A 25,264-nucleotide genomic window follows, 5' to 3' on the forward strand; every position below is an offset into this window, starting at 1 on the left:
CATTTATTAAAGAATAAGAAAGAGGTCTATTTCACTACATTTTCAATTACACTTCAACCTCAAAGTCATAATAAATTATTGTCATTTACTAACCTTAACTGTCATTTATACTAACCCAAAGTTGGGTTTCATTTTAAAACTATGTACATTCATTCATATGTTAGACTTGTTCACTAGATGAATGCTTCTGTGTGAGGTAAGACACTTGGTTTTGGGTGACGAGGTCAGCATGGTTTAGGTCTGGTCTTTCTTTTACCACATTAGTCTTTGTAAAACATTTCTTTATTAAACTCACTTTTGTCCAATGTCTTGAAGCATAAGATGTTCGGTGCATGCGTGACGGTATGGTTCTGCGTTGGACCTACGCCGACTAGTGTACGTATGTTACGTACGCACGCTGCTCAAAGACAAAACTATTTCGAGACAAACAACGACATCTAGTGATCTGATTGTGAACCGGTTTTCACGAAAACCATTAAAACGTAAATAGTAGGCCTATGAACAAACAACACTGCCTTATTTATATATGTCTTAAAATACACGATATTCAGTTTATGATATCTAAACAAGCCATTATACAAGACATAATAAATAACATACAAAGTATATTCAGCGTCAAATCAAACCAAATTGAAGCTGAATCAGTAGGATAAACACAAACAGACCATTTAAGAAATATTACAACACCGGTTAAAATAGATATAGATTCGCTATATGTACAAGCACTAAATATTTCCACAATTTTTCAGCTCCACAGTAATTCTTCTATTCTCATACTGTATGGCACAGCTGCCACCGATATTAAATCAATATCAGTGACTCCAAACACTTTTGCAAAACACATAATAAGATAGCCAGCGAATATGTACATTACATAATAGTGTCATCAGTTGTTACATATACAAGAATACGTTTTGATCACATGGTCGGGCTTTTGCGCGTGAAGCAGCCCTTGCTGTGATAAACCACGTGACGCGGCGATTCGGGTGTCAGTGTGGAAGAGAAACAGGTAAATTCCGACTCTCTCTAGATTGTTGTCTGCGCGAGTCGGCTCGGCCTTGTTGTCGGCTAGCGGAATCGATTTAGGACGCAAAAGAATTCGTATTTTGTTTCCGTCTGATTAGGAGGTCGATATTACAGCCTCCATCGGTCGGCGTTATCTCCAAATCCCTGACATCCACCGGGTCTTTGGTCAGTACCTCGCCTGTTGTTCATTTTTATCAATCGGGGCCTGTAGGCCGCGGTGAAGCCTCGGTGTCGAGTGCGCAGGCGAGCCGGAGAGAGCTTCCCTCACGCCGCAGGGTGTGGGAAGCGGATGTATCCTCGTTAAAACAAATACAAAATACAATCGCGTCGATTCCTCTAACGAGCGATTTGCCCAGATGGTCTGTTGTTTACTTTAGGGAATAATCGAGGTGATAAGCTATTAGGAAAGTTTAATTTTTAGCACCAGCATCATGATGCCCGATCCTCGGCCATGAGGTTAGACACTGCTAGAGCGGAAGCCACCCGTCAGTCTGTCCATTGCTTCTATTTACCCGCAGTGCTAATTTTGGGTTTTAATTAGTTTATAGTCGATTAAAATATGTTCTTGTCGGAAGGTTAGATTTGCGTGTTTGCTAGGTTTATACAGTTTTGATAGATGTGAGTTAGCAACGTGTTTCTGTAGGGCCCTGTTTGGCCATCATCTGGACTGATGATGTTCTCTCACTTCTGAATAATTATTTTATTAACAGAGTTTAATAGCATATTGTAGCATTGGACTGGTAAGTGCTCGTTGTATAATTGACGATGTTAGAGCTTGATCTGTAGCTTTTCCATTATTTTCAAAAGCAATAAGTTAGATAAATACTTGACTGAACCAAGCTGCTACTAACTGCATTCCTTGATAGTTTGCATGCTATATAGCCTGTTATTCACCTGTGTTTACTTCAAGTAACTTTGTGTGACCGTGAACTTGAATCTTTGAGTATTCATCGTATAGTTTTAAGGGAATATAGTTTATTATATTCAATCATTCGTGGGCTATGTATTCGCGCCTGCAGCTTTCATCAGCTCCTGATATCGCCCTCTCACCCCCTTTAAAGGTGGCAGTGGGTGTTTTTGTTGTCTTCTGTCGTTAGGCGGTCCGTTAATCGCGTCGTGGGTCGGTTTTCCCGCGGCTGGTCCCGCGTGTTTCGGTCACGCCGAGTGATTTTTGTGTTAGTTTTTAAGTGCGCAGTTTCGTTCAGCCACCACATGCCCGTGTATTTCCTCATGCGCAGAGCTGCCACAGCGGGCTGTCCACACACTCGACATTTCACAACTTGCATCAGGTGGAGAGTCTTTAATATCGTTTAACGAAATACTTTGTCGTATATAACGTTATATTTTCTGTATGTGCCTTTAACGATAAAGGCAGCTTCATGCACCGGAAGCGGCCGTTTGGTGGACCTGTTGCAGCTTAACTAGCAAGTCGCGCTGTTTGTTTAACTTATTTGTTTTATTTAATTAACCAAGAACTTTTGTAATTCTCGGAATTTAACTCGTCAAAATGGGGTCATCGTTGTTATTATAGGAACGTCAGGCACGTTGTTTACTTTCAGTTTGGCTTCTCAAAATAGCTAACGTTACACAACAGTTAGCATGTTTGTTTGCGTGCAAATTTAATAACGTGTGTGAAAATGTTTTGTCAACACCACAGTGTTTTGTTTTTGTATCTCTTTCGCTTTTGTTGTTTAACAATTTTTCTTTGTCTCTCTTTGTTCTTTTAAAGGTGTTATTCCTTTGTAAATACTGTTATTTGTATATACTGTAAATGATGACTTCAGTTGGCGGAAGCCGGACCCGGGGCAACTGGGAGCAGACGCAGGGTCAGACACAGAGCCAGTCACAGCACAAGCAGAGGCCCCAGGTGAGATCACACACATTACTATCTGTTAAAGGCGGGGTGTCCGATTTCTCTTAGCAGTTGTTGATGTTCAAATCACCAAAACGAACACACCCCTACCCCCATCTTTCGCTTTCGTCAGCACTCGGCTCGCTAATGTCCGTCCTGTGCACCTTACTGCTGATTGGCTACAAGGTTGTTTTGGTACTCGGCCGACTCAGTTGTCTAAAGCGTCATTCAGAAATCGGTTACCCCGCCTTTAATCAGTTGTAGTGGTGGGGTGAGTTATGTTCTATTGATCTCGCCCCAGACGTTTGGCTAGAATTACTGCCGTCTATCCCTCGATTTGTTTCTCTGAATGAATTTAATGGTTCTAGGAATAACTCACAAATCTATGCCTGTACAAGTCCAAGTCTGACCTATTTCTCCTCATCTGTATTCTCACTACAGACATGGTTTATTTTGCCAGATTAGGTTGTTGTGAAATGCTTGCTGCATTTTACGGTAAAAGCACCATTTTTGTTAATGGGAAATATTTTTTGGGATGTTCTGGTCTTTAACAATAACAATAATCTTGAATCTCATAGTGCAATCAGAGATGTTAACCACAGGTTGCAATATGTGCATGTTGCTTAACTTGCTTTGGATCTCCATGTTTGTTCCAAAACAACATATTCATCTTAAAGAGATGCAAGCTAACATATTATCTATAAAACAACCATTTATTTCAAGTTATTAATATTTTAGACAACAATGGATGGTGTACACAGACTAACAGTCAAGCTTAGATCATTTAAAGTGTTGAGAGGAAGTGACTTGCGCTTTTCAGGGTGTTATAACATGAGGCTGATTTCCTATAATCTTGACGCAAATATTACTATTTATATCTATATAACTACATTTCGCTTTTGTCCGTCTAGGCCACTGCTGAGCAGATCCGACTCGCGCAGATGATCTCTGACCACAACGATGCAGACTTTGAGGAAAAGGTCAAACAGGTGAGATCAGCGTTGCGTAAAATAAAAAAAGAAACTGGTTTTGCTGTACCACAGTTTCAAATGGTCTTTACAATAACTTAAATGGCTATTCCTCTGTATTCTATTGTGTTATGGTCTCTGTGTACTGTTGTTGCTGTTTCTGTGTACTGGATGCTCCTGTCACCAAAACAAATTCCTTGTATGTGCAAACATACTTGGCAATAAAGCTGCTCTTCTGATTCTGATTTTAGGTGACTTTTCTCATTGTCTGTGAAAGAAAAATGTTGCTTTTAGTTCACAGCCATCTTGCATACAATTTTCCTGTTGCACTTTTACCTGCAGTTGTCATTCTGTGCTGCACGCAAACGTTCCCTCAACGCTTTCTGTATAGCGCTGGTGGGAACGATACGTGCTAGATTAAAGTTAGAGCCGTTACCGGATGCTCTCGCTCAGTATTAGTCTGAGTGTGAGAGCAACATAAGGCTCTGACACCCCAGCATCCTCTGCTGAATTCCACCCTGCAGTTTCTGCTGTGTCTTCATGCATCTAAGAATGCACATATGTTCTTTTCTAGCTGGTTGATATCACAGGAAAGGATCAGGATGAGTCTATGATAGCGCTGCACGACTGCAACGGAGATGTCAACAGAGCCATCAACGTCCTGTTGGAGGGCAGTCCTGACACTGTAAGTCTATACAAAGGTTCCTTCCTTGGGATTTACACCTTTGACTTTTGCGCTGGTCTACCACCAAAAGTTCTAAGATTGCAGTCTGAATATGATGTTAATTGACTTCTTTTCTCCTTAGGACTCATGGGAAATGGTTGGAAAGAAGAAAGGAGTGTCGGGACAGAAGGAGAGCGCACAGACAGATGGAGGAGAAGAAGGGAAGGAGAATCGAGAGAAGGGTGGAGAAAGAGATGTGGCGCGGCGCAGAGGAGGGGCTCCTCGGAGAGGCCGTGGAGCCAGCCGTGGACGAGAGTGTGAGTGGTCTCACGGTGCTGTTTCCTCTGAATTATACAACATTTTCATTCAGTCCATTTTGAGTCAGACAGGAGTGCATGAGTCTGGTGTCTGTCCTCTGCCTTGAAGAAAAATAAATTGCTTACATTATGAACTTTTGTAACCTAATGATTGAATCACATAGTCTACATCAGCTTGTTGTGGCCTCTGTCTAATATGTTAAATATCTAAATAGACAAAAGTGTGTTGTCCAGATCGTCCTGGTCCACTCGACTTCTAACCATGTTCGGGTAGATTTCAGCACACCACATACCCCTCTCTGCTCGCTCTGTAGCTGTGACGGAACGGTGTGTGCTAGAATAAAGTTTGAGCAGATACCGGATGCTCTCGCTTGGTCTCAGTCGGAGTTAGAGAGCAACATAAAGCTCCGATACTTCATGTCTTGTGGTCTGATTAGGATCTGACTCTCGGTTTGACAAATGGTACAGTTTGTCAGTTATGTGATATGGAGGAACTATGTGATGGTTATCTAATTGATTAAAATGTTAAAAATCGCTCATCACAGGCAGTTTCTGCCAATCTCATATTAATCTTGAGTGCCTATACAGTAGTATTGCATACGTCATGTCTTCGAAGAGTATTTAGTTTGATCAAATTTATAAAAGAGAGATACAGCTGTACGATTATTTCCGGAAAAACACGAGATGCTAGAGGTGGGACTAGTGGGGAGAGTGGGATGGAACTACAGCACGAGCAAGCAACACATCATCACATTAATCCCTTCGTGTTTTGTACATTATGCACGTATTGCCAACAAAACACAGACGTATGACTTAATTTGACTTACCTCTTGCAGTTCATGTCCGGCATCTTTTAGCACTGGGACGCTCCATCTTTTAGTTTCAAACAATCTCCAAATCCAGTGTTATATCCACCATTTATATAACATCCATCACTGAAATGCTGTGAACAAACAGACACACCTAAACTTCTCGCAAGAGTAACGAGTCGCAGCGCAGCCCATCTTGCGCAGCGCAGATAACCTTGATGGTAAGCGGGTCTCGCTCGTCGGTTGGCTCGTGGGCGGGCTCATTTCGCCTTTGCCTTGCCGTGCTTTTGGCCAATAAAAGGACACAGGGATCCAGAGTTAGAAAAAACTTTCTGAAACAAGTTGGTGTGCTGGGGCTGTGTATTAAGTACAGAAATACTACGTCATACGTCCAACTCATTTTTGAACAAGTTAAGCATAAGACAGCGCGTTTAAAAGTGTAAAGAAGTCAGAATGCATGACATAGCATGATAGCTCCGCTTTACGTTTAATAACACTGCATGTAAGTTCTAAATGTTTTGTGGAGTAAATGTGGTTTAATTTAGAGTATTTACACCTTGTCACTTAATGTGTTTTCTCTGATCGGATGGCTATCCGATCGTAAAAAGCCCAGGTGTAAATACAATCTGAAACTAATTTAAATCCAATCACGCAAACCACTTCAGGCAGTGATCTGGGATGTATTCTAGTCAAAACGAAACAAGTCTAAATGCATCTGGTTGTTGAAACCGTATGTCAGCGCTTTACTCCTCCCAAACGGAAGTGCTTTCATGTTAGTCGCGCCTGAAGCAAATAAACCGATAAAACAGCCGGGAATGTAACGGCTGCGAAACGCAGAAACTCATGCAACACGCTGGGGCTATTTATATGTTGTGGGGTCATAGACACGGTTTAGGGTGAGTGCTTTCAGCTGAAATGGTGTTAAAATGTGCATTTTTTTCACTCGAATAGAAGATCGGATTCATAACCGTTCAGCTGAGACACATTTATATGGCTATAATATAAAAAAGTGTAAATGCATCAGTTTTATATAGCTATCCGATCAGAGAAAACGCATGAAGTGACCAGGTGTAAATAGGCTCTTATTCTCTAATTTGATTGAGCCTGGAAACTGATGATCCAAAAATGTGATTCTTTGGAATCAAAAAATGTGAATTAGTGTTCGTAATATCAGCTAAATACTTACTGACTTTATGAATTAACATATTGATATATTAAAGAGATTTTTTTGCTGGTTGCTGTTAAAGGGATAGTTCTGTCAACATTTACTCGCCCTCATTGTTTCAAACCTGCAAAAATTTCTTTGTTCTGCAAAACACAAGGAAAGATATTCGAAAGAATGTCAGTAACCAAACCGATCTCATCCCCTACTGACTCCCACAGTATTTATTTTCACTACTATGGCAGTAAATGGGGGATGAGATCTGTTTGGTTACTGACATTTTTCAAAATATCTTCCTCTGTGTTCATCAGTACAAGGAAATTTAAACGGGTTTGGAACACCTGGGGGTGAGTAAATAACAGAATTTTCATTTTTGGGTGAACTATCCCTTTAGCTGCCCATGGTTGTTGAAATGCTATTTGGCATTTTGCATGACTTCATAGGTCGAATTTATTAGGGATGCACCGAATGTTCGGCCACCGAATATATTCGGCCGAAAATAGCAAAAAACGCATGTTCGGTATTCGGCCGAATATGTGAAATGGCCGAATAAATTTTACCGAACATGACTCGAGAAACGATCAACTAGCAACCAGCGCAGAGAGAGAGAGAGAGAGAGAGAGAGAGAGAGAGAGAGAGAGAGAGACGTGCGCTTTATTAATGCCGCAAACATTTTGGCAGTGTGTGTGTGGAGCATTTTAAGGTGTCAGAGAAAGACAAAGCACGGGACTTGCCGCACGGAAGTAAATTTCCGAATGAAAGCGTCTTTACCGGTCGGTAACTTGTGGCTACTTCAGACGGGAGCGGGCTGTCTGACAGTAGCCCCGCCGCTCGCGACATCCTTTGACATCATACAGTGGTCGCGCGCACACAGTTCCCTGTACTAAACAACTTGTCAAAGTATGTTCTGTGCATCCCGGCCACGAGTGCACCAGAGAACAGTCAGCTTTTGTGGGCGGAGTTTGGAGGAGAGACGTGAACTGATATGGTTGTCAGTCAGCATCAGTCAGAATAGTTTGCGTTCGATGTTTTTTTTTCTTACAATCATTTTGCAACGTAGCCTATAATAATCCAACAGTTTTAGTTTATTCGTATTTTTAGTTTATATGCCTAATGTGGAATGACACTTTTTAATGAACTGTTTTGTTGTAGGGGTACAGAGTAACTTACATTACATTCTTTTATCAGTCAGTTACAGGCCTAATTAATATAGGCTATTAAATTTTTTGTTTTAATGTATTTTGTTTTGCTCAATTTTATATTAAGTTGTATTGTATTTTATTGAAAAGCAAGACAAATTTTTAAAAGCAAATTTTGACTATTCAGTTTGTGCAATAGTGAAAAAATAGCTTAATAAATAGAAGAAATGCAAAAACCATATTCGGTGTTCGGTATTATTCGGCCTTCGGCCAAGTGTTTCACATCATGTTCGGCTTCGGCTTCGGCCAAGAATGTTAGATTCGGTGCATCCCTAGAATTTATCAAAGCGATTTTTCCAACTCGCTAAAATGATTGCCTTGTTGATCTTTGTTGTAATTGGTTACACAGCATGATATAATTTTTCATCGGGTGTAGGGCTGTCACGATTATTAAATAATCGTCTCATCGCGATTGTTTGACCTCATCGCGATGGTTTCAGATCATCGCAATTATTGCACATCTCTATAGAAGACACTAGGGGGAGCTGTAGTGCATCTGCATATTGTATATTTTATTGTATATATTGTAACTAAAGCGTGGTAATACTTGTAAAATGTACCACCACAACACAATCACTTTAAACAAAAACTAAAACTAAAAAAAAAGACTAATTAAGTCTTTAGGAAACTGTGTTCTATTGAGCTTTGCATCATTCCTGCTCTATTCCTGTAAACTTCATTTCATCCCTTGTTCTTTCTCTTCAGATCGTGGGCAGGAAAACGGACTGGATGGAACCAAGGCTGGTGGCATAGCGGGCAGAGGAACTGAACGAGGCCGTCGGGGAAGAGGCAGAGGAAGAGGTACATAGTATTTCAATCTTCATCTTGTCCACATCTGTATGTGTTGTTCAGGTTTGGGTTTAAATAAAATCGCTGTCGTCTTGTTATCCAGTTGGAGCTGGTAGGCGAGGCGGAAGGTTTTCAGCTCAGGGAATGGGGTAAGTTTGTGTGTCTCAGAGTGCTTCCTCTTTTTCCCACATGTCCCCAGAACAGCATTTTGGATGCTACCAGTACTTTTCATTTAGCTCACCAAATTCATCATCTTTAGCTTCATTAAATTTTAAAGCTAGGATGCAAAGTGCTGTTCTGTTGATAGTAAAGGTGTGTGTGTGTGGTCAGGACTGTGCAATTAATCATAATCGTCAATTTTGGCATCCAACAATTATAAAAACAAAATAATGGGGAGAAACGATTATTGTGCGGCAATCCATTTTAGTTTTTAATACAGATTAGTTTGTCATTGTACCGTTTTGTTGTTGTTTTTCATTAAGGATATAGATAACCAAACTTGGTAAGAATTCATTTTGTTCAAAGAAAAGATGTAAACATCTAATGTTAAATATTAAAATAAACGCAACAGATGCTGGATGTCATTGACAAATATATTTTACCAATTGCACATTTTATAAGTTTTATTAGTCTTTGAAAAGAATCCTAAATTCTCCTAAAAATTAAAATTGCCGTTATTTACTCATCCTCTTGTCATTTTAAACCTTTAAACCTGTTCTGCAGAACACAAAAGAAGATATTTTGAAGAATGTTGTTAACCGGCACCCTTTGACTTTCGTTGTTTTTGTGTCCATACAATAGAATTAAATGGGTGCCGATGTTGTTCGCTTACCAACTTTCTTCAAAATATCTTCTTTTGTGTTCCGTGGAAGAATGAAAATAATACAGGTTTGAAACGAGAAGAGTGTCAATAAATGATGACAGAATTACAATTTTTGGGAGAATTATCGCTTTTAAGTTGTTACCTTTTTCTTTGCTGATGTTTGATCAGGTAAGAGTTTTATGAATTTGATACACTTTTCATCAATATATTGTTCTTTATTTTGACTTTGCAATATATTGTTTATTAAATGCAATTCATGCTTGTACTAATGTTGTTAGTGGGAAAAATGTTTATGCTTTTGATGAGCGAAGGTCTTACTGTTTATAAACTTGGCTAGAACAGTATGTCAACATTAGCTTCTCTTAGATGAGTCCAGTTTAGCGCTTTAGCATAGTAAACTAAAGAATCTAGAAGTATCAGCCCCCCAGCTAAGCCCCTTTTTTATGGCTTGTTTTGCTGTATGAGCTACTTGACTGTTACCTTTTGCGTGTTTGGTTTGAAGTGTGCGTTTGGACTTGCATGTTAGGTTGTTCTTGACCTCTTAATCCCAGAGTTTAGATTTGGTTTTGCGTTGCCATGTCACACATTCGGCTCTGTTGAATTCGTTGATTGTTACCCCTGCAGTACAGGTGTGGTGGTTAGACTGGTAATGGACATATAGATATGTTACTCACCCACGAGCATAGTGTTTGTCACTCTCATACACACACGCAAACAAATCTAATCGCACAACACACCCCCTTCTTTCTGCCCATGTTGAGCTGCTTATAATTCTCCCTGTTGTTTCTCCCTAAAGCCAGATTGATAAAGGCCCCAGATATGATTTGTCAGGAGATGACAGGTGAGTTGAACACATTTGTGGGCGTGTCTTGTCTGTTTTTGTTTTGAGGGTCAAAGGTTAAAGAGTAAGTACCGTCGGATGAAACTCAGAATGCAGTGCTTTGCAGCAGATTTTTTTGGCGCTCCAGATGTGGTTCGTTTTTACTGGTAGCTTAAAGTCACGATTCTACCCTGAGATTTGGGTTTAAGAGTGGCAGGCAAGCACAGTTGCATCTTTTGCATAATTGCATCATACGGGCATAAAATGAGGGTGTTTTTAATAGTAGAGGTGTAGAGGAAGTGTGGCAGATATTTGTCTTATTTGCATTTTTTGTATGTTGCTGCAGCAGCGTACGTTGTCATTTCCGCTATTATTTGTCTGCAACTTTGCTCCCTCATTTACTCAATGTTTCTTTGAACAGACAGTCAAAAGGTATATGTTTGCTTGTTTTTTGTCAGTACGTTTAATCCAGCGGACTACACTGAGCCAGCCCAAACAGAAGAGAGCTACACAAGTGGCAGCACTTGGAGTAACACTGGCAACCTGGAACCAGAGGATGGAAACCGTGAGTTGGGTCACTTTTACTAACCCCCTTCCCCACGACCTATTAGCTATGGTGCATTCAAGCACTTTTTATACCACAAAACCAATCCGTTTTAAAAAGACAGGCTTGTAAACAATCCGTTTCCACAGGGCTTGAGTTTACAGGAGGAGAGGGAACAAGCTATCCTCGACAGTTTGACTCCACCCCTGGTCAGTCTTATTGTGGTTCTTATGGCCTAAATGACATTGTTCATCTGGTGGTGATGTAAAAGAACTAAATGTGTTTTTATTTTAGGTGCGTGGAGAACTGCCACAGAAGAGTGGGGTACAGAGGACTGGAATGAAGATGTGAGTATTTGAACAGCGGCAACAGCATAAACGTTATGAGGCCCAAACTTAACTTCCGGTAGTCCTCTGCAAAGAATCAATAACTGTTGTGTAGTATTAATTTAATATGAATTCAATGTCAAATAAATGATTGTATTGTAGTCAAACACAGAGTGGAAGCTAACTTTGGGCCAAGCTTGAAACCTTCTATATCTGGTTTGAATTGAAGATTAAGCAAGTCTAATTCTTGGTTTTCTCTGTGCAGTTATCAGAGACCAAGATTTTCACTGCCTCCAGTGTGGCATCTATGCCCATTCCACAAGAGAATGTCACCATAACAGCTGGACAGAGGTAAGATGGTACAAATGTAGGAAGAAGTTTCAGAAGTATGACTTGAACAGATATTTATGTTAACAAACCTTGCAGAAACAAGTGCAAGATTCCTATGGCACTCCAATCATAGCCACGTAAACCGCTTCACCCTGTAACTTGGGTGTGAAATGCTCAGGAAAGCCAGAAGGCACAAAAATATTGTCAGATTGTGTACTGACGTGTGTCTGTCTTTGTCGGTATTGTTAAACAGTCGTGTACTAATGTGTGTTTGTTGTTTTAGGATTGATTTGGCGGTGTTGCTGGGGAAGACGCCTCCATCTTCCTCCGAGGCGGAACCTGCTTCACTTGAGGGTCCACGACCTCCATCTCTGCCTCAGTCTTTGGTGTTCAGCAACTCCAAGCAGACGACCTCACTGTCCCAATCCTCCAGCAGTGCGCCGTACGGCCAGCACAGCATGGTCAGTTAGCAGTGTTTGAATATTGTAGTTGTTGAAAGGGCAGGAATGCATTTAGGACTGGGACTATCGGTTGTGCTTTTATTATATCGTCTCCTTGGCTGTATAGATGTTTGTACATATGAACAAAGTCATGTGACTGCCTTCATGTAGTCTTGTCTGTTCTTACCTCAGGTGAGCATGCTCAGTAAAGGTTTTGGTGATGTTGGAGACCCTAAGGTAACCACCGGAGGATCCACAACTGGTTCTCAATTCTTGGAGCAGTTTAAGACGGCCCAGGCTTTGGCCCAGCTGGCAGCCCAGCACTCGCAAAGTGGACCGCCCAACGCCAGTCCTTCTACTTGGGATACTAACCCTACTACACTGGGCCAATACGGTAATGTGGTTTACATGTGACCATTTGTTTGGTTAATTAAGACTTTGAACTTGATCCATCGTTGTGTTTCTCTGCAGATATGAAGCCTCAAGCAGAGCCTGTACACAGTCCCTTCACCAAACGTCAGCCCTACCAGCCCTCTTCCACTGGCTCTTCCATGATGGATGCCTTTTTGCAAGATAAAGCCACGCCCCCTCCCACCACCTCATCCTCAATGCCCCAGTCCGTTCCCACCACTGTCACCAAACCGTCTGGACTGGCTTCAGCTCAGCAGAACTCTTCCGGCCCAGCGGACCATCAGGCGTCCAGTCCCCTCCCCCTGCAACAGCACAAACTCAAGCAGCAGAAGAAGAGGGCTTCCATCACAACAAAGGTGATCTATTCCACAGCATTACAGGGCTTTTATGTATTTTCACCTTATAGTATTCATCAGTTCTTTAAAACTAATGTTATTGTCGTTTTAGATTCCAGCCCTTGCAGTGGAGATGCCAGGCTCTGCAGATATATCCGGGCTAAACCTGCAGTTTGGAGCGTTACAGTTTGGCTCTGAACCGGTGCTTCCGGAGTATGACGCCTCGGCATCTGTTGCCACGACGACACCAGGCAACCAAGGCCAGAACATCCTTTACACAAGCGCTAGCAAGTGGGTGTCTGGTATCATGATCCGCAATGGTTGCTAGCATTAAAACATATTTTATTCAGGGTTTTTCCTGGCTCAAAATGAGGCGGAGGTGTTGCAACCCACAGTCCCTTTAAGTGGCTTAACAAAACACTTGCAAAGTTCTAAAAATTAGATGAAAATGACAACTAAAAACAAGTTATATAAAACATTACATTTATTCACCCGAACAGAAAAGTTGAAATTTTTAATATAATCTTTTTATCCTTTTCAACTAACTTCAGCCCTTAATTAACCAGTCTTAATAAATGAGCAAAGCTCATTCACATCCTATGTTCTCTTGTGGTTCACTGAGCTTTGAATGATTTGCTGATCTTCTACATTCTGTTTAAACGAATCGGTTCAAAGGAGTCATTTGGTTGCGAGTTGTTCTGATCGCAGTGTGCGTTCATAATGGCGAACTCGCTGTGTACAGTATAACGCTGATTCAACGAGCCAACTTCACAGCTTAAAACATTACAATGATGTACAACACGTTAAGAAATTGAACGCAGAACACCTAAACGGCAGTCAAACACAGCTCCTAATATAGCTCTTCTACAATATAGCTCTTCTACTGAACTCTTCAGCGCCTCGCTGTGCTTATAACGAGACCGCTCCTGTATTGTGTCGTAATGCCGCAATTGCAGTTACAAATTGAAGTTTGTTTAATGCCTGCAGTGTTTTTTTGTGAAGACACTCAAGGTAATTTTGCCGAGAGTCAGAGGCGGCACGAAGTTTTGCCTCCATTTTCTCTATGCAGGAAAAACCCTGTTAGTACATCCAATTGTTCAGTGTTACCTCTAGCATGTGTTTAACGGTTTGTTGATGTTAATAAATGAATGTGGTGTTTGTTTCTCAGTGAGTCTGCTTCAGCATTATCTAACCCCAGTCAGATGGAGCTGTACGAGCAGAGAGCCAGCCAGACGCGGCGCTACCCTCCTTCTGTGTCATCCTCACCACAGAAAGACATGCAAACCAAGGTAAGATTCCACAGCCCAAATATCCTCGTACAAGTACAACATGGTTTTAAATCCTTTTGCTTCTTTACTTCGATTCATAGCTGAAGCATTATCACAGTATTTTTATTATCAAGTTTAAATCCCTAAAGTCTGCGCACCTTTCTTTTTATGTATATTGTGAAATGACAAAATGAATTTAGGCTAGTGCAGATTTAAACATTGGGTGTAATATTTTCTCCTTTCTCACACAGAACGGGTTCAGTTCAATACAAACGTCACAATCTCTGGAAGGTATATCTAGCTGTCATAAAACGCATGCATAATAATGTAGGAATGAGATTCAGTATCAATAAAATATCAAACCAATTATTCTCCAGCTGCAGCAGGCTCTGCAGTGCCTGTGAAACCGACATCTGATTCTGTCGTCCCGCCTTCAGTTTCCAACATGTCCTCATTGGCCGACCCCTCATCAGGTCCTTCCTCGCTGCTGATCGCATCTAATCAGATGCCTCTCAGTGCTCTGGGCCATGAAGACTCCTCCCCCAGCTCATTGGCTCCACAACACAATAAGTACGATGATGCTTTGTGGCATTTCTTCATTTTGTTGATGACAGCAGGGGTGCTAATAATCTTGTATATTGCTTTTCAGCTCCCTCCCAACACAGCAGAACAGTTTGACGCCTTCTTCAGTTCGCACTTCAAACACAAGTCTACTGGTGAGTTTGCATTATATAACATGGTAGTTCTTTTTATTAGTATTTCATATAACATTGACATATGGTCTTGAACTAAATGTGACTGAAAGCATACATATAATTTTTACCAATTTAACCACATTTGTGCTGTTCAGGTTTAAAGAATATGGTTCAGTTTGTGTAACTCATTTTTGTCGTCCTGTCGACTTCCTCTCAGCACGCGAGTGTAGACGGAGATTCCAGCTTGCACTCTTCGTCTTTCTCCGTCTCTGCCGTGGCTCCTTCAGCTCCACCCGCTTCTTCCTCTACTGTGGTGGCCTCCATCCCCCACAGCGGCCCTGTCGGACCCTCTTCATCCGTCATTTCGGTCTCCGCACAGTCCGCTTTGGGCCAGGTCAGCAGTTTGTCAATGGGACTCAACAGCGCTGCTGGCGTCTCCATGGTTCCCCCAACAGCCGGCGTGTCCTCATCCTCGGCAGCCTTGGCCGCTGCAGCACCTTCTTTGACTGCCTTGTCCCGCAGCACAGCTGCATCAGGTGAGAATAACCGTCGTTTTATTAAACATGTGCTTTTGTACAAATGCCACTTACTGATGATGAGTCATGTCTGTCCTTATTTTCTTGCATAAAACAGGGAAAGCACCTCCAAACTTGCCTCCCGGCGTGCCTCCTCTTCTTCCCAATCCTTACATCGTGGCTCCTGGTCTGCTTCACCACTATCCAGTGAGTTTTCTGGTCTGTGATTTTTTTTTTTCACCTGCTAATTCTGTACTCTGTGATGAGGGTGCTTTGTCATGTATTTATTGTCTCACAAACCTCTGTTCTATAGCCTCAAATGTATGGCTACGATGACTTGCAGATGCTACAGACCAGGATACCACTGGTGAGTAGTGACGGCAGGGGTTAAACGCCAACGCAGGACTATTTGTAGACTGAGGTTGTAACGTTAATTCTTTACCTGCAGGACTATTACAGCATCCCATTTGCCACTCCAACCACACCGCTGACTGGCAGAGAAGGCAGTTTGACAAGCAACCCTTATTCTGGTAAGGCGCAAATGATTTTGACATTGTTTTATTCATCAAGCACCGGTGGTTTATGAGTTGATTGGCTGATTCGCGATTCATAACAGGTGCATTATTCTCTAACTAGCATCGGATCGATGACAAATATAGGTCGAGAATAGGTTGCAGAGATCAGCAATGGCCAATCAAAACCTTACAAATCCATTGCAACAGCAGATCTTGTCCTTCGTTTCCATAGCAACACCAGGGGGCAATGTGTGCCAGGCAGAATGCTCAGTTGTTAACTGATAACCATCAGGCCTTTCAACCCACTCAGTTTTTTTTATCACATTTGGGTTTGCACTTTCTAGTTGAAGAAATCAGCCCGTTTGTTTATGTTATTAAACGCTGCATCTTAATTCTCTGTAAGCTGGCGACCTGGCGAAGTTTGGTCGCGGTGATGCTTCGTCCCCTGCCCCTGCAACAACGCTGGCCCAGCCGCAGCAGACGCAGACTCAAACGCACCATACCACCCAGCAGCCCTTTCTCAACCCGGCCCTTCCACCCGGATACAGCTACACCAGCCTTCCCTATTACACTGGCGTACCAGGTCTACCCAACACCTTCCAGTACGGCCCTGCCATGTTTCCGGTAAGCACTTAAATGTTTTTTATGCCGTGTAGTTGTATTTTAAAACTGTAGCATAGTGCCTTTTTTTTGTCTAAATAAATGTCTGTCTTAAATAAACGTGTTTTGTTTTGCATTAAGGATGGATCATCCAGATAGCAAGGCGATATGTAAATAATAGTTTAATTTCGAATCTTTTTTGTTTTTCCAGGTGGCTCCTACCTCGTCCAAACAGCATGGTGTGAATGTTGGCGTCAACGCATCAGCTACGGCCTTCCAGCAGGCAAGCGGCTACGGCTCTCACGGATATAGCACTGGTAACCGCTTCCATTATGTTTGCCCATTCATGCAACACCTTAATATGCAATTCGCAAAAACATTCAAGTTTTTCGATCGGAAGTCAAATGTTTCCTAGTGTTCTGAAAAGTTCGAAAGCACGCACAGCTGCATGAAAAATACTATGGTAAGACTGTTTTAAAAGCAAATGTTGGATTACCTTGAATCAAAGGAGATGTAAAACTGTACCTGAGCCGAAGCGTCAGACAGCTTTGGGTGGGCGAGTTTGTGAAACCAGTGATGTAAGGAGGATGAGGTGGGAGGGAGGTCGCTTGGTTGAGGTGGTGGGTCTACACATGCTTCTACACGCCGCTTGCTTTTGTCCATCAACCACTTTTGAGTACTGTGTGTCGACCTTTAGCCATCTCTTTGGTCTTTGGCTCTTATCTATCCAGCGCCATAATGTTCCTCTCTGGAACTTTCAAATCTTATTATATGTTTGCCTTCCTCATTGTCTTCCTCTGCTCTGTTGTTTCTCTTTTTCCTTTTCTTGAAAATATTTTCCAACCTTTTCGTCACGTTTTTGTTTTTCTTCATTCCCATGTTCATAAACATCACTCGAGTGGAGAATTATTCCTTCACCCAATATGCTTTCAGATTAGACCCCTCCTCTCGGCTTTCCGCTTCCCCGCCTCTTTCCCCATGCCCCGCCCCTTTCACTCCTTTCCTCTGGCCCTGCCTGGTGTGTGTCTAATGCTGTGGGGCTGTGGCTGTTTGTGTCTGACCGTTTGCAGGCTATGAGGATTTGGGCCAGGCTTCGGCCGGGAGCGGGGATTTCTGTAAGGGCGGCTACAGCACAGCCGTTGCTGCGGCCGCTGTTGCCGCTGCTTCTGCGCAAAACAAGCCTGCCAGCTCCGTCACCGGGCCCGGAGTGGGTGAGTGCAGCCTCACGCTAAACCCCATTTTCCTTTCCCTCCTCCCTTTTCTTTCTTAAGCGCGCTCTCTCTCCTCATGGCTCCTACCTTGACTGGTCAAGCACGATAAAGCCATGCTGTGCCTCTAGAGCGCCTGGTCTGAGCGAAGCTCCGCCTGCTTCACAAAGAGTCACTCAGGGGTGGAAAACATCAGGGTAGTTAACCATGTGACCTTGATATGAATGTAATCGAATCCGTTTTGTTTGCGAGGGTCTCGTTGTATTGAGCGTATGAGAGGGGAAGTAAGTTCAAACACTTCATGAATTGCATGTTGCATTATAGTAGGTTTGTCTATCTAATTCCAAATGCCTTTTCTGTGCCTTTTGTTTAAATGGCCATTGACATTTTCACGTTATAACCCCCTTTCATATCGATTTCTTTTGGTATTAGCGATATATTATATACTCTAAAATGATATAATACACATTTACGTATATAATATATTAAAACTGTGAGCTTTAATTTCGTCCCAAACCTTAAAATGTACTTTTGTGGTGTGTTAGGGGGTTGTTGCTGTATTATGTTTTTAATTCTTGATGCATTCAATTCATTCTAATGGGTTCAGGGGTTCATTTTAAATGGGTATGTAAACCATGTTTGATAGTCACAAGATTGTATGCTTTATGCATGCAAAGTAGTTCTTTAATTGTTCTATTAAGGTCAAATTGACTTGCGTCACTTAAATGCCACAATGTACTGTTTGAATACTTTAGCTGTCTTCAACTTCATGTGCATGTGTTTTTAAGATTGGTTTAATAGAGGGTTGACCCTCATTCTGTTATGTTTTTCAACTTTTAGGCGTTTCTGTGACATCCAGCAACACGGGAGTTCCTGACATTTCAGGGTCTGTTTACACAAAGACGCAGGTGAGTTCTACCTATACTACAAAATGGCATAGTATACTAACGTATACACCCCTTTCAATGCTAAGGAATTGCTTTCTTTTCTCTACAGTCTTTCGAGAAGCAGGGTTTCCACACAGGAACCCCCAGCGCTTCCTTCAGTTTGCCCTCGGCACTCGGGAGCGGCGGCCCCATCAACCCTCCGGCCGCGGCGGCTTATGCACCGACTCCTTACATGCACATCCTGACCCCCCATCAGCAGCCCCACTCCCAGATGCTCCACCACCACCTGCAACAGGATGGACAGGTAAACACGCAGACATTTAAGTCATTCCTAGATTGGAATAAAATCCAATGCTTTTTTAAAAACATATTTAAGAGTCTCTCTATTCATCTATATGGGCAGTTACAATAATTGTCCAACCCCACCACCCCGTTTCATAACTTTTGGTTAAATTCACCACGTTTTCTTACCTTTTATGAACTGATATTCTAATTCAGATTTTTTTCCATCCGCTGCATTGCAGGCTGGCTCTGGACAGCGCAGCCAAAACGCCTCCATTCAACAGAAGTCACAGATAAACAAGTCTGGTTACAACAGCTACAGCTGGGGAGGCAATTAACACCCCCTCCTGCCCTGTCTGGTGTTCCAAAGGCTGGATTAACAGATTCTTCTCCTCCCCAGAGGTCTCTCGATTTTCTCCAACGGCGCACCCTCTCCTCTCTGTACAGTCATCCTAAAACGCAGTACCACCCTCATTCCACTGGTGGCACTGTTATGAGCGAGAGAAGGCACTGTAAGGCGTCAGTTGAGGAAGGTGTATGGGGAGATGTCTTAATGGGGAGAGGGTTCTTGCAAGTGTGTGGATAGTTACTTAGGCCTTCAAGAGCTCAGTATTGAGTATTTGGAGTTTGTATTGTGTTTAAAAAAAAACCAAGCCTCTTGCTCTTTTTCTTTCAGGCATATGTAACATAGATCTGTTTTCTAAAATGAAAATTGTTTAATTTCTTTCTTTTTCTTTTTAATGGTGGATAAAGCGAAAAAGAGAGGTTTAGTAGAGCGCGATTTTGTTTCCCCAGAACAGCATTTATGATTTCCTTACTGTCTGCTGCTTTTTCAGTACCCGCAATCCAAATGTATGTACATGTCTGTTCTCCCCTGCAGTTTTTTACCGAATTTTATTTTGGAAAAAAGATCACTCTAAATCGGCTTATGCAGTTGTGAAGTTTATTTTTACCAAATATAAATAGATATATGAAAAATGTATAGGTGAGCTCACAGGCTTTGTCTGTCAGCTGTGTGTATGTGCACGTGTGTTTGTTTTGGTTTTGTTATTTTGTGTGTTGTGAGGGTGGCCACTGTATGAATGTTCTACTTATGCTACTGGCTTCAATGTGTAGTTTGTAAATTCCTTTGAAGCCATATTGTACCCTACAGATGTTAGAAGTGCACCTTAACCTAGACTCTCATTTTCCACTTTAGTTTTTTTGTCTTTATTAACTGGCCTCCCTGTTGAAAGGAGACTGGATTATAGCATGGATTTTGACCTCGGCGTTTTACCGTAAGTGAGAAATCTCTCATTTGCTTTAGGATTGTGTTGTACTGGAGAGGTCAGAGTTTTCTTGGGCCGCCCTTTGCAAACAAGTGTCTCTTCACAGCCTGTTGTTCTTGTCAAACCTGCAGTCATTGTCCCCTTTAAAAAGCGCCACCTTCTGTCCCCAAATATATTCTTTTAGTAATATGATTATTAGGAAAGTGCTGATGGACAGAATTGTACTATATGGGTATCTTTTTTTTTCTTTGTCAGTGACTTTCTTTTTGTACTGTGCGTTTTAAAAAATTTAAATGGATAAAATTGTCTGTACATATATATATAAAAACACAAGTACTGTAGTCTGTTTGTTTGATGGCTTTTTCCTCCCCTATCAAATCCTTACACACAGACTTGTTAGCATTTTTTTGTTTCATAATGTTTTTTATTTTGTAAAAAATATATATACATATTAAGTAAATAAACAAGAAAAAGACATTTTCATCATTTTTGGATGTGAATGTCTTTTTTTAAGAAAACAAAGCTTGTGTGTTTTTTGACTCAAGTTTGATTCTTTGTGTTAGGTTATAGTTTTTACCTGCACGAAATGGGTAACTTATCATTAAAGTATTATGTCTAATAACAAGTAGACAGCTAAATATGATGAATTATGGATAAAGTATATTATTACAGCACATGTGCAGTATTAATCTAATGTTTGGAAATTTTGCAAACTTAATTTGTAAATGGGACCAGAGGAAAGACAACTGATATATTTGTCTATTTATATAAAACACTGAAAATGTGTTCAATATCTGTCACGAAAAGTAGCGATATAAAAAACGTGTTCTGCTAACTACAGGTTAAACCAATTCTGCCATTCTACATGAGAAAAATTGAGTTTAGATTTATTAGATTAACGATGCAGTCTTAAGAATACAGGGACTTTTATTTTGAAAGGATTCACCGGAAGCCGTTGGGAAGTTCTCGCGAATTTCCTTAGTTTCCTCTGTACAATCTCTGATGCAACAGAGGATTGTTATGGTTCTATTTAAACGACCGTTTGCGTCCTTAAATGAGCGTGTTTGACCTCTTTCGTGGTTTTTTTGGGGTCCCTGGTGGTTACAATCGTGGAGATGATCGGAGGTGAGTCCATCAGTTTAACCTACAGTGGTGGCCAAACGTTTTGAGAATGACACAAATATTAATTTTCACAAAGTCTGCTGCCTCAGTTTTTATGATGGCCAACTGCATATACTCCAGAATGTTATGAAGAGTGATCCGATGAATTGAATTTTATTGTGAAGTCCCTCTTTGCCATGAAAATGAACTTAGTCCCAAAAAAACATGTACATTCCATTTCAACCCTGCCACAAAAAGACCAGCTGACATCATGTCGGTGATTCTTTGGTTAACACAGGTGAGAGTTGACGAGGACAAGCCCGGAGATCACTCTGTAATGCTGATTGAATTAGAATAACAGACTGGAAGCTGTCATTCTCAAAACTTTGGCCACGACTGTATAACTTCGACAGCGGCTAGACTCGATGTCACATCAGTAACGTTACTAGTAGTAGTTCATTTTATTTAACTCTTAAGTTAATTTAATGTGTTTTAGAAAGCACAGCGTGGTAATGATTATGATTAACCTTAGGTGAATATTATTATAGATTTATTTTTATTTAAAGGGTTAGTATTTACACACAAAGTTTCGAACCTAAATCACTCTTATTTTGACGTAACGTTACCCCAGTGGTCTGGGTAGGGTTGCACCAGCCATTCGTAAATTCTTTCTTAAATGTGAACGTAAAGAGGCTTAGTAACTACTAGCTAGTTTGTAACTAAATCTGTATGTTATTCGGTTGCCCCATTTGATCTTAAGGCAGAACGTAGCTAGTAGTTCGTAAGCTGTCCGTAAAGTAATGCATTAGTCGCATAATATGACGTTTACCTTTAGTTGTCCAATAGCAGCCTTTCAATTCGTGAGAAACAGTTGTGTTGAAATGTTGTGAATTTCAAAACATTCTTGATATAAACTTATTTTACCTCGCATAACGGTAAAAAATGTTTTTAACACAATACATTAATTGTAGTACAATTTATTATTTAAATTGATAAATTATCTTAATTTTCTTTTAAACGTGTTCTCGGTGGGACAGAAAACCATGAGATTAGATTACTATAAACAGCTGAACTAAATTGGGCAACGAAGCCTTCTGCTGGCCAAATCACACAATTGCATGTTTAAACTGCTTTAATTTGGGAAAACGAAAGATTACGTTTTTGTAAAAAGATGTAATTCACAGTTTTCATGATTACACATTACATTACAAGTAGTCTAGAATGTAGAAAATACTATTTATGGCAATAATACAAATATTAGTCCAAACCTTTGACGTATTTATTCAGCCTTACATAGCAGACGGATCAAAAACCCTGTTCTTATTTGTGAAAGTTATTAGAATATTCGTTGTGTTTTTAATGTGTTTTAATCAGGGACCCGTTCTTTGATGGGATTGTGAATGAAGATGATGAAGATGAAGACGATGACGGTGGATTTCACTACGATGACTTTACCAGATCCCATCGGGACCCGTTAGATGATCTCTTTAGATTTGGTTTCAGTTTTGGGCCTGGCGGGATGCGCTTTGAGGAACCTAGAGGGTTCGGCCAGATCTTCAAGGAGATGGAGGAGATCTTTGCTGGTCTCGGTCACTTTGATGGCCAAGATGGGTTTGGACACTGGAGTAAGTTTCCATTTTTTCATCAAATTGTGATCCTATTTGTATTTTTCTAAATATGCCACTATTTTATATCTATAGATTTCCTACATACCTTCAACGATTACCTTAGCATTTTCATTTTTTAAGTTTTTAAGATTTAAGTTTTATTTTTTGTTGCTGCTCTGCCCCGCCTACCAGGTGTCCCATCGATAGAAGCCCCGCCTCCTCTGGATGGTGCTGAAAAAGGCAGAGGTGGAGTGGGAAGTGGAAACTCGCTCAGGGATTTCATGTTGAAGTCTCCCGAGAGTTCACCCCGCAGGCCATCCCGTCCTCCCCCCTCTGCGACACCGAAAGAAGGGGATTCCACATCTCCGCAGGGTCCCAATGACCCCTTTCCTAAACGGAGACCCTTCTCAAAGGTGGAACAGTGATTCAACATGTTTCTAACATATGTCTGTTCTGGATTCTGGCCTGTTTGTCTCAACTGTTTTTATTTTGTTTTTAGTTTCATGACCTTTGGAAAGATGGTCTGCTTGGACCAAAGGAAGAAGAGAGAAAAGAGGATGGAGGTAAAATGTCTCAGATTCTTGTTCAACAGCGCAGTAAATACACCAATTTCTGAAATGGTTTTGTAATTTGTTGCAGTTATTGCTGCCGCTTTAGTTGGTTGTCTTTGGTTCTTGTATGTAGATCTTGACTCACGGGTGTCATCAGGTGGACTGGATCAGATCTTAACTCCAGCACCTTCACAGCCCAAAATGAGGTCATTTTATAAATCTGTCAGCGTTTCCAAGGTGGTCCGACCAGATGGAGTAAGTGATCCTGTTTAGTTTTGTCCTCCTTGAAGAAATCACTACAAATCCACAGAACAAATCTGAAAAGTATTTAAGTCTGATTACAAAATATATGCAACACATCTTGCTGTGTTAATCTTTACAGTAATGGAGATGTGTGTGTGTGTGTGTGTGTGTGTGTGTGTGTGTGTGTGTGTGTGTGTGTAGACTGTTGAAGAACGGCGAACGGTGAGAGACAGTGAAGGGAATGAAGAGACTACAGTGAGCATCACAGGAAGTCCAGGTGTTGAAGATCAAACTGGTCCTCTCACGCCAGGTTAGTGGTGTCCAGTCAACTCCATCAGAGTATCTTTTCTCATGTATTATCTTAAAGATAACTGCAAGATCTAGCAATATTTGACATATGTGACCCTGGACCACAAAACCCGTCGTAAGTAGCATGGGAATATTTATGCCAAAAGCCAACTAAATATTGTATGGGTCAAAATTATAGATTTTTCTTTCATGCCAAACATCATTAGGATATTATGTAAAGATCATGTTCCATGAAGATATTTTGTAAATTTCCTACAGTAAGCATATCAAAACTATATTTTTGGATGCAGCAAAATCACAAACAAAATGGCCAGAAACACGCCTACAAACATCGCTCGCTGCTGCCCGCTCTTTGAGAATTACCCACTCAAGTTTGGTATCTGTGCAAGGCTTAAAATTTCTGCTTTCGGGTTCTTCTACTCTCCATAACGTCATTACAGCGGTAAGCCGTAATGACAGAGAGCATTTAAACAAACCTGTTTCTTCTTCTTAGCCACAGCCTGCTACAGCGCATCTGATTAACAACTTCAAAGACGATTTTCTCAATATTTTGATATATCTCGGCCAAATATTGCCGTATCCTAACAAACATGCATCAATGGAAAGCTTATTTGTTTAGCTTTCAGATGATGTTTAAGTCTCAATTTCGAAAAATCAACCCATAAGACTCGTTTTGTTGTCCAGGGTCACATACTGTGTATTTAATTTTTTAAGTTCAGTATTAATTCTTTTATTTTCTACGTTGTAGGTGATTCTAGATCATCTACTGACATGCAAGATGATTTCTCACTGTTTTCTAAGTTCTTTAGAGGCTTTTGAGGTTGAAAGAGTTCACAAATAAAAGTTCCTCATAAACCCACTATCTGATTCCACATGGTTCAGTTTGATTGAATTCGTCACTGTGCATGTGTTCAGATCCAGTGAGTGTGTAAGTAATCCATTGCTTTGGGATTGCATTATGCCTAAACACCATGTTGTTGATGCTGATTTTTGAAAAAACAATTGTTTTTCTTGCCAAAAATGACTACGACAAATCTCCAGCCTTGTTTATTTTAAATATGCTTTCAGTCATAAATGAGCAGATAATTCTATCAACATTCTGAACTGTGTCAGTTGTTAGGTCATGCCACAGGTTTTAGGAAAAGGAGAAAAATCACACAGACTGCCCAACGCCACACATGTAGTGTCTTTGTAATAAAGATTCAGTAAAGGCTGAAACGTTAAATCATTATAAACGCTATAATATAATAAACATTAACTTTAATTTATTTATCATAAAATGTATTTTTGGAGGCTGTTTTATGAAATAAAGAAAATTAAATAAGATATGTGTAATGTGAATGATTATGTTTAATAAAACCTTATGAGAAGAGTTTGTTCTTAGTTTCCATTATCGCATC

General features: G+C 40.9%; 2 protein-coding genes across 6 annotated transcripts; both read left to right on the plus strand.

Annotated features, from left to right (window-relative positions):
* Nucleotides 1-1,018: 1,018 nt before the first annotated feature.
* Nucleotides 1,019-20,394, plus strand: ubap2l (ubiquitin associated protein 2-like). 5 transcript variants are annotated; one of them, XM_057355578.1, is made up of 30 exons: nt 1,019-1,191; nt 2,756-2,893; nt 3,790-3,867; nt 4,421-4,531; nt 4,653-4,827; nt 8,703-8,798; nt 8,890-8,935; nt 10,406-10,450; nt 10,888-10,994; nt 11,123-11,182; nt 11,268-11,320; nt 11,565-11,650; nt 11,913-12,090; nt 12,262-12,463; nt 12,541-12,836; nt 12,928-13,106; nt 13,984-14,104; nt 14,335-14,374; nt 14,461-14,653; nt 14,733-14,799; nt 14,996-15,314; nt 15,412-15,512; nt 15,607-15,660; nt 15,742-15,823; nt 16,212-16,432; nt 16,620-16,725; nt 17,479-17,619; nt 18,457-18,524; nt 18,613-18,807; nt 19,028-20,394. In XM_057355578.1, exons 2-30 carry the CDS (start codon nt 2,798-2,800, stop codon nt 19,121-19,123), a joined length of 3,612 nt encoding a protein of 1,203 aa, XP_057211561.1. In that variant the 5' UTR covers nt 1,019-1,191; nt 2,756-2,797; the 3' UTR covers nt 19,124-20,394. The 5 variants fall into 5 exon arrangements, with proteins under 5 accessions (XP_057211561.1, XP_057211562.1, XP_057211565.1 ...); XM_057355579.1 differs by having other exon boundaries at nt 15,412-15,500; XM_057355582.1 differs by lacking the exon at nt 10,406-10,450 and having other exon boundaries at nt 15,412-15,500.
* A 628-nt stretch (nt 20,395-21,022) lies between these two features.
* Nucleotides 21,023-25,188, plus strand: hax1 (HCLS1 associated protein X-1). Its single transcript, XM_057355584.1, has 7 exons — nt 21,023-21,178; nt 22,529-22,779; nt 22,954-23,174; nt 23,261-23,324; nt 23,446-23,567; nt 23,757-23,865; nt 24,613-25,188. Exons 1-7 carry the CDS (start codon nt 21,108-21,110, stop codon nt 24,681-24,683), a joined length of 909 nt encoding a protein of 302 aa, XP_057211567.1. The 5' UTR covers nt 21,023-21,107; the 3' UTR covers nt 24,684-25,188.
* Nucleotides 25,189-25,264: the final 76 nt, after the last annotated feature.

The sequence above is a fragment of the Triplophysa rosa genome, linkage group LG16, assembly GCF_024868665.1.
Source record: "Triplophysa rosa linkage group LG16, Trosa_1v2, whole genome shotgun sequence".
NCBI lineage: Eukaryota > Metazoa > Chordata > Actinopteri > Cypriniformes > Nemacheilidae > Triplophysa > Triplophysa rosa.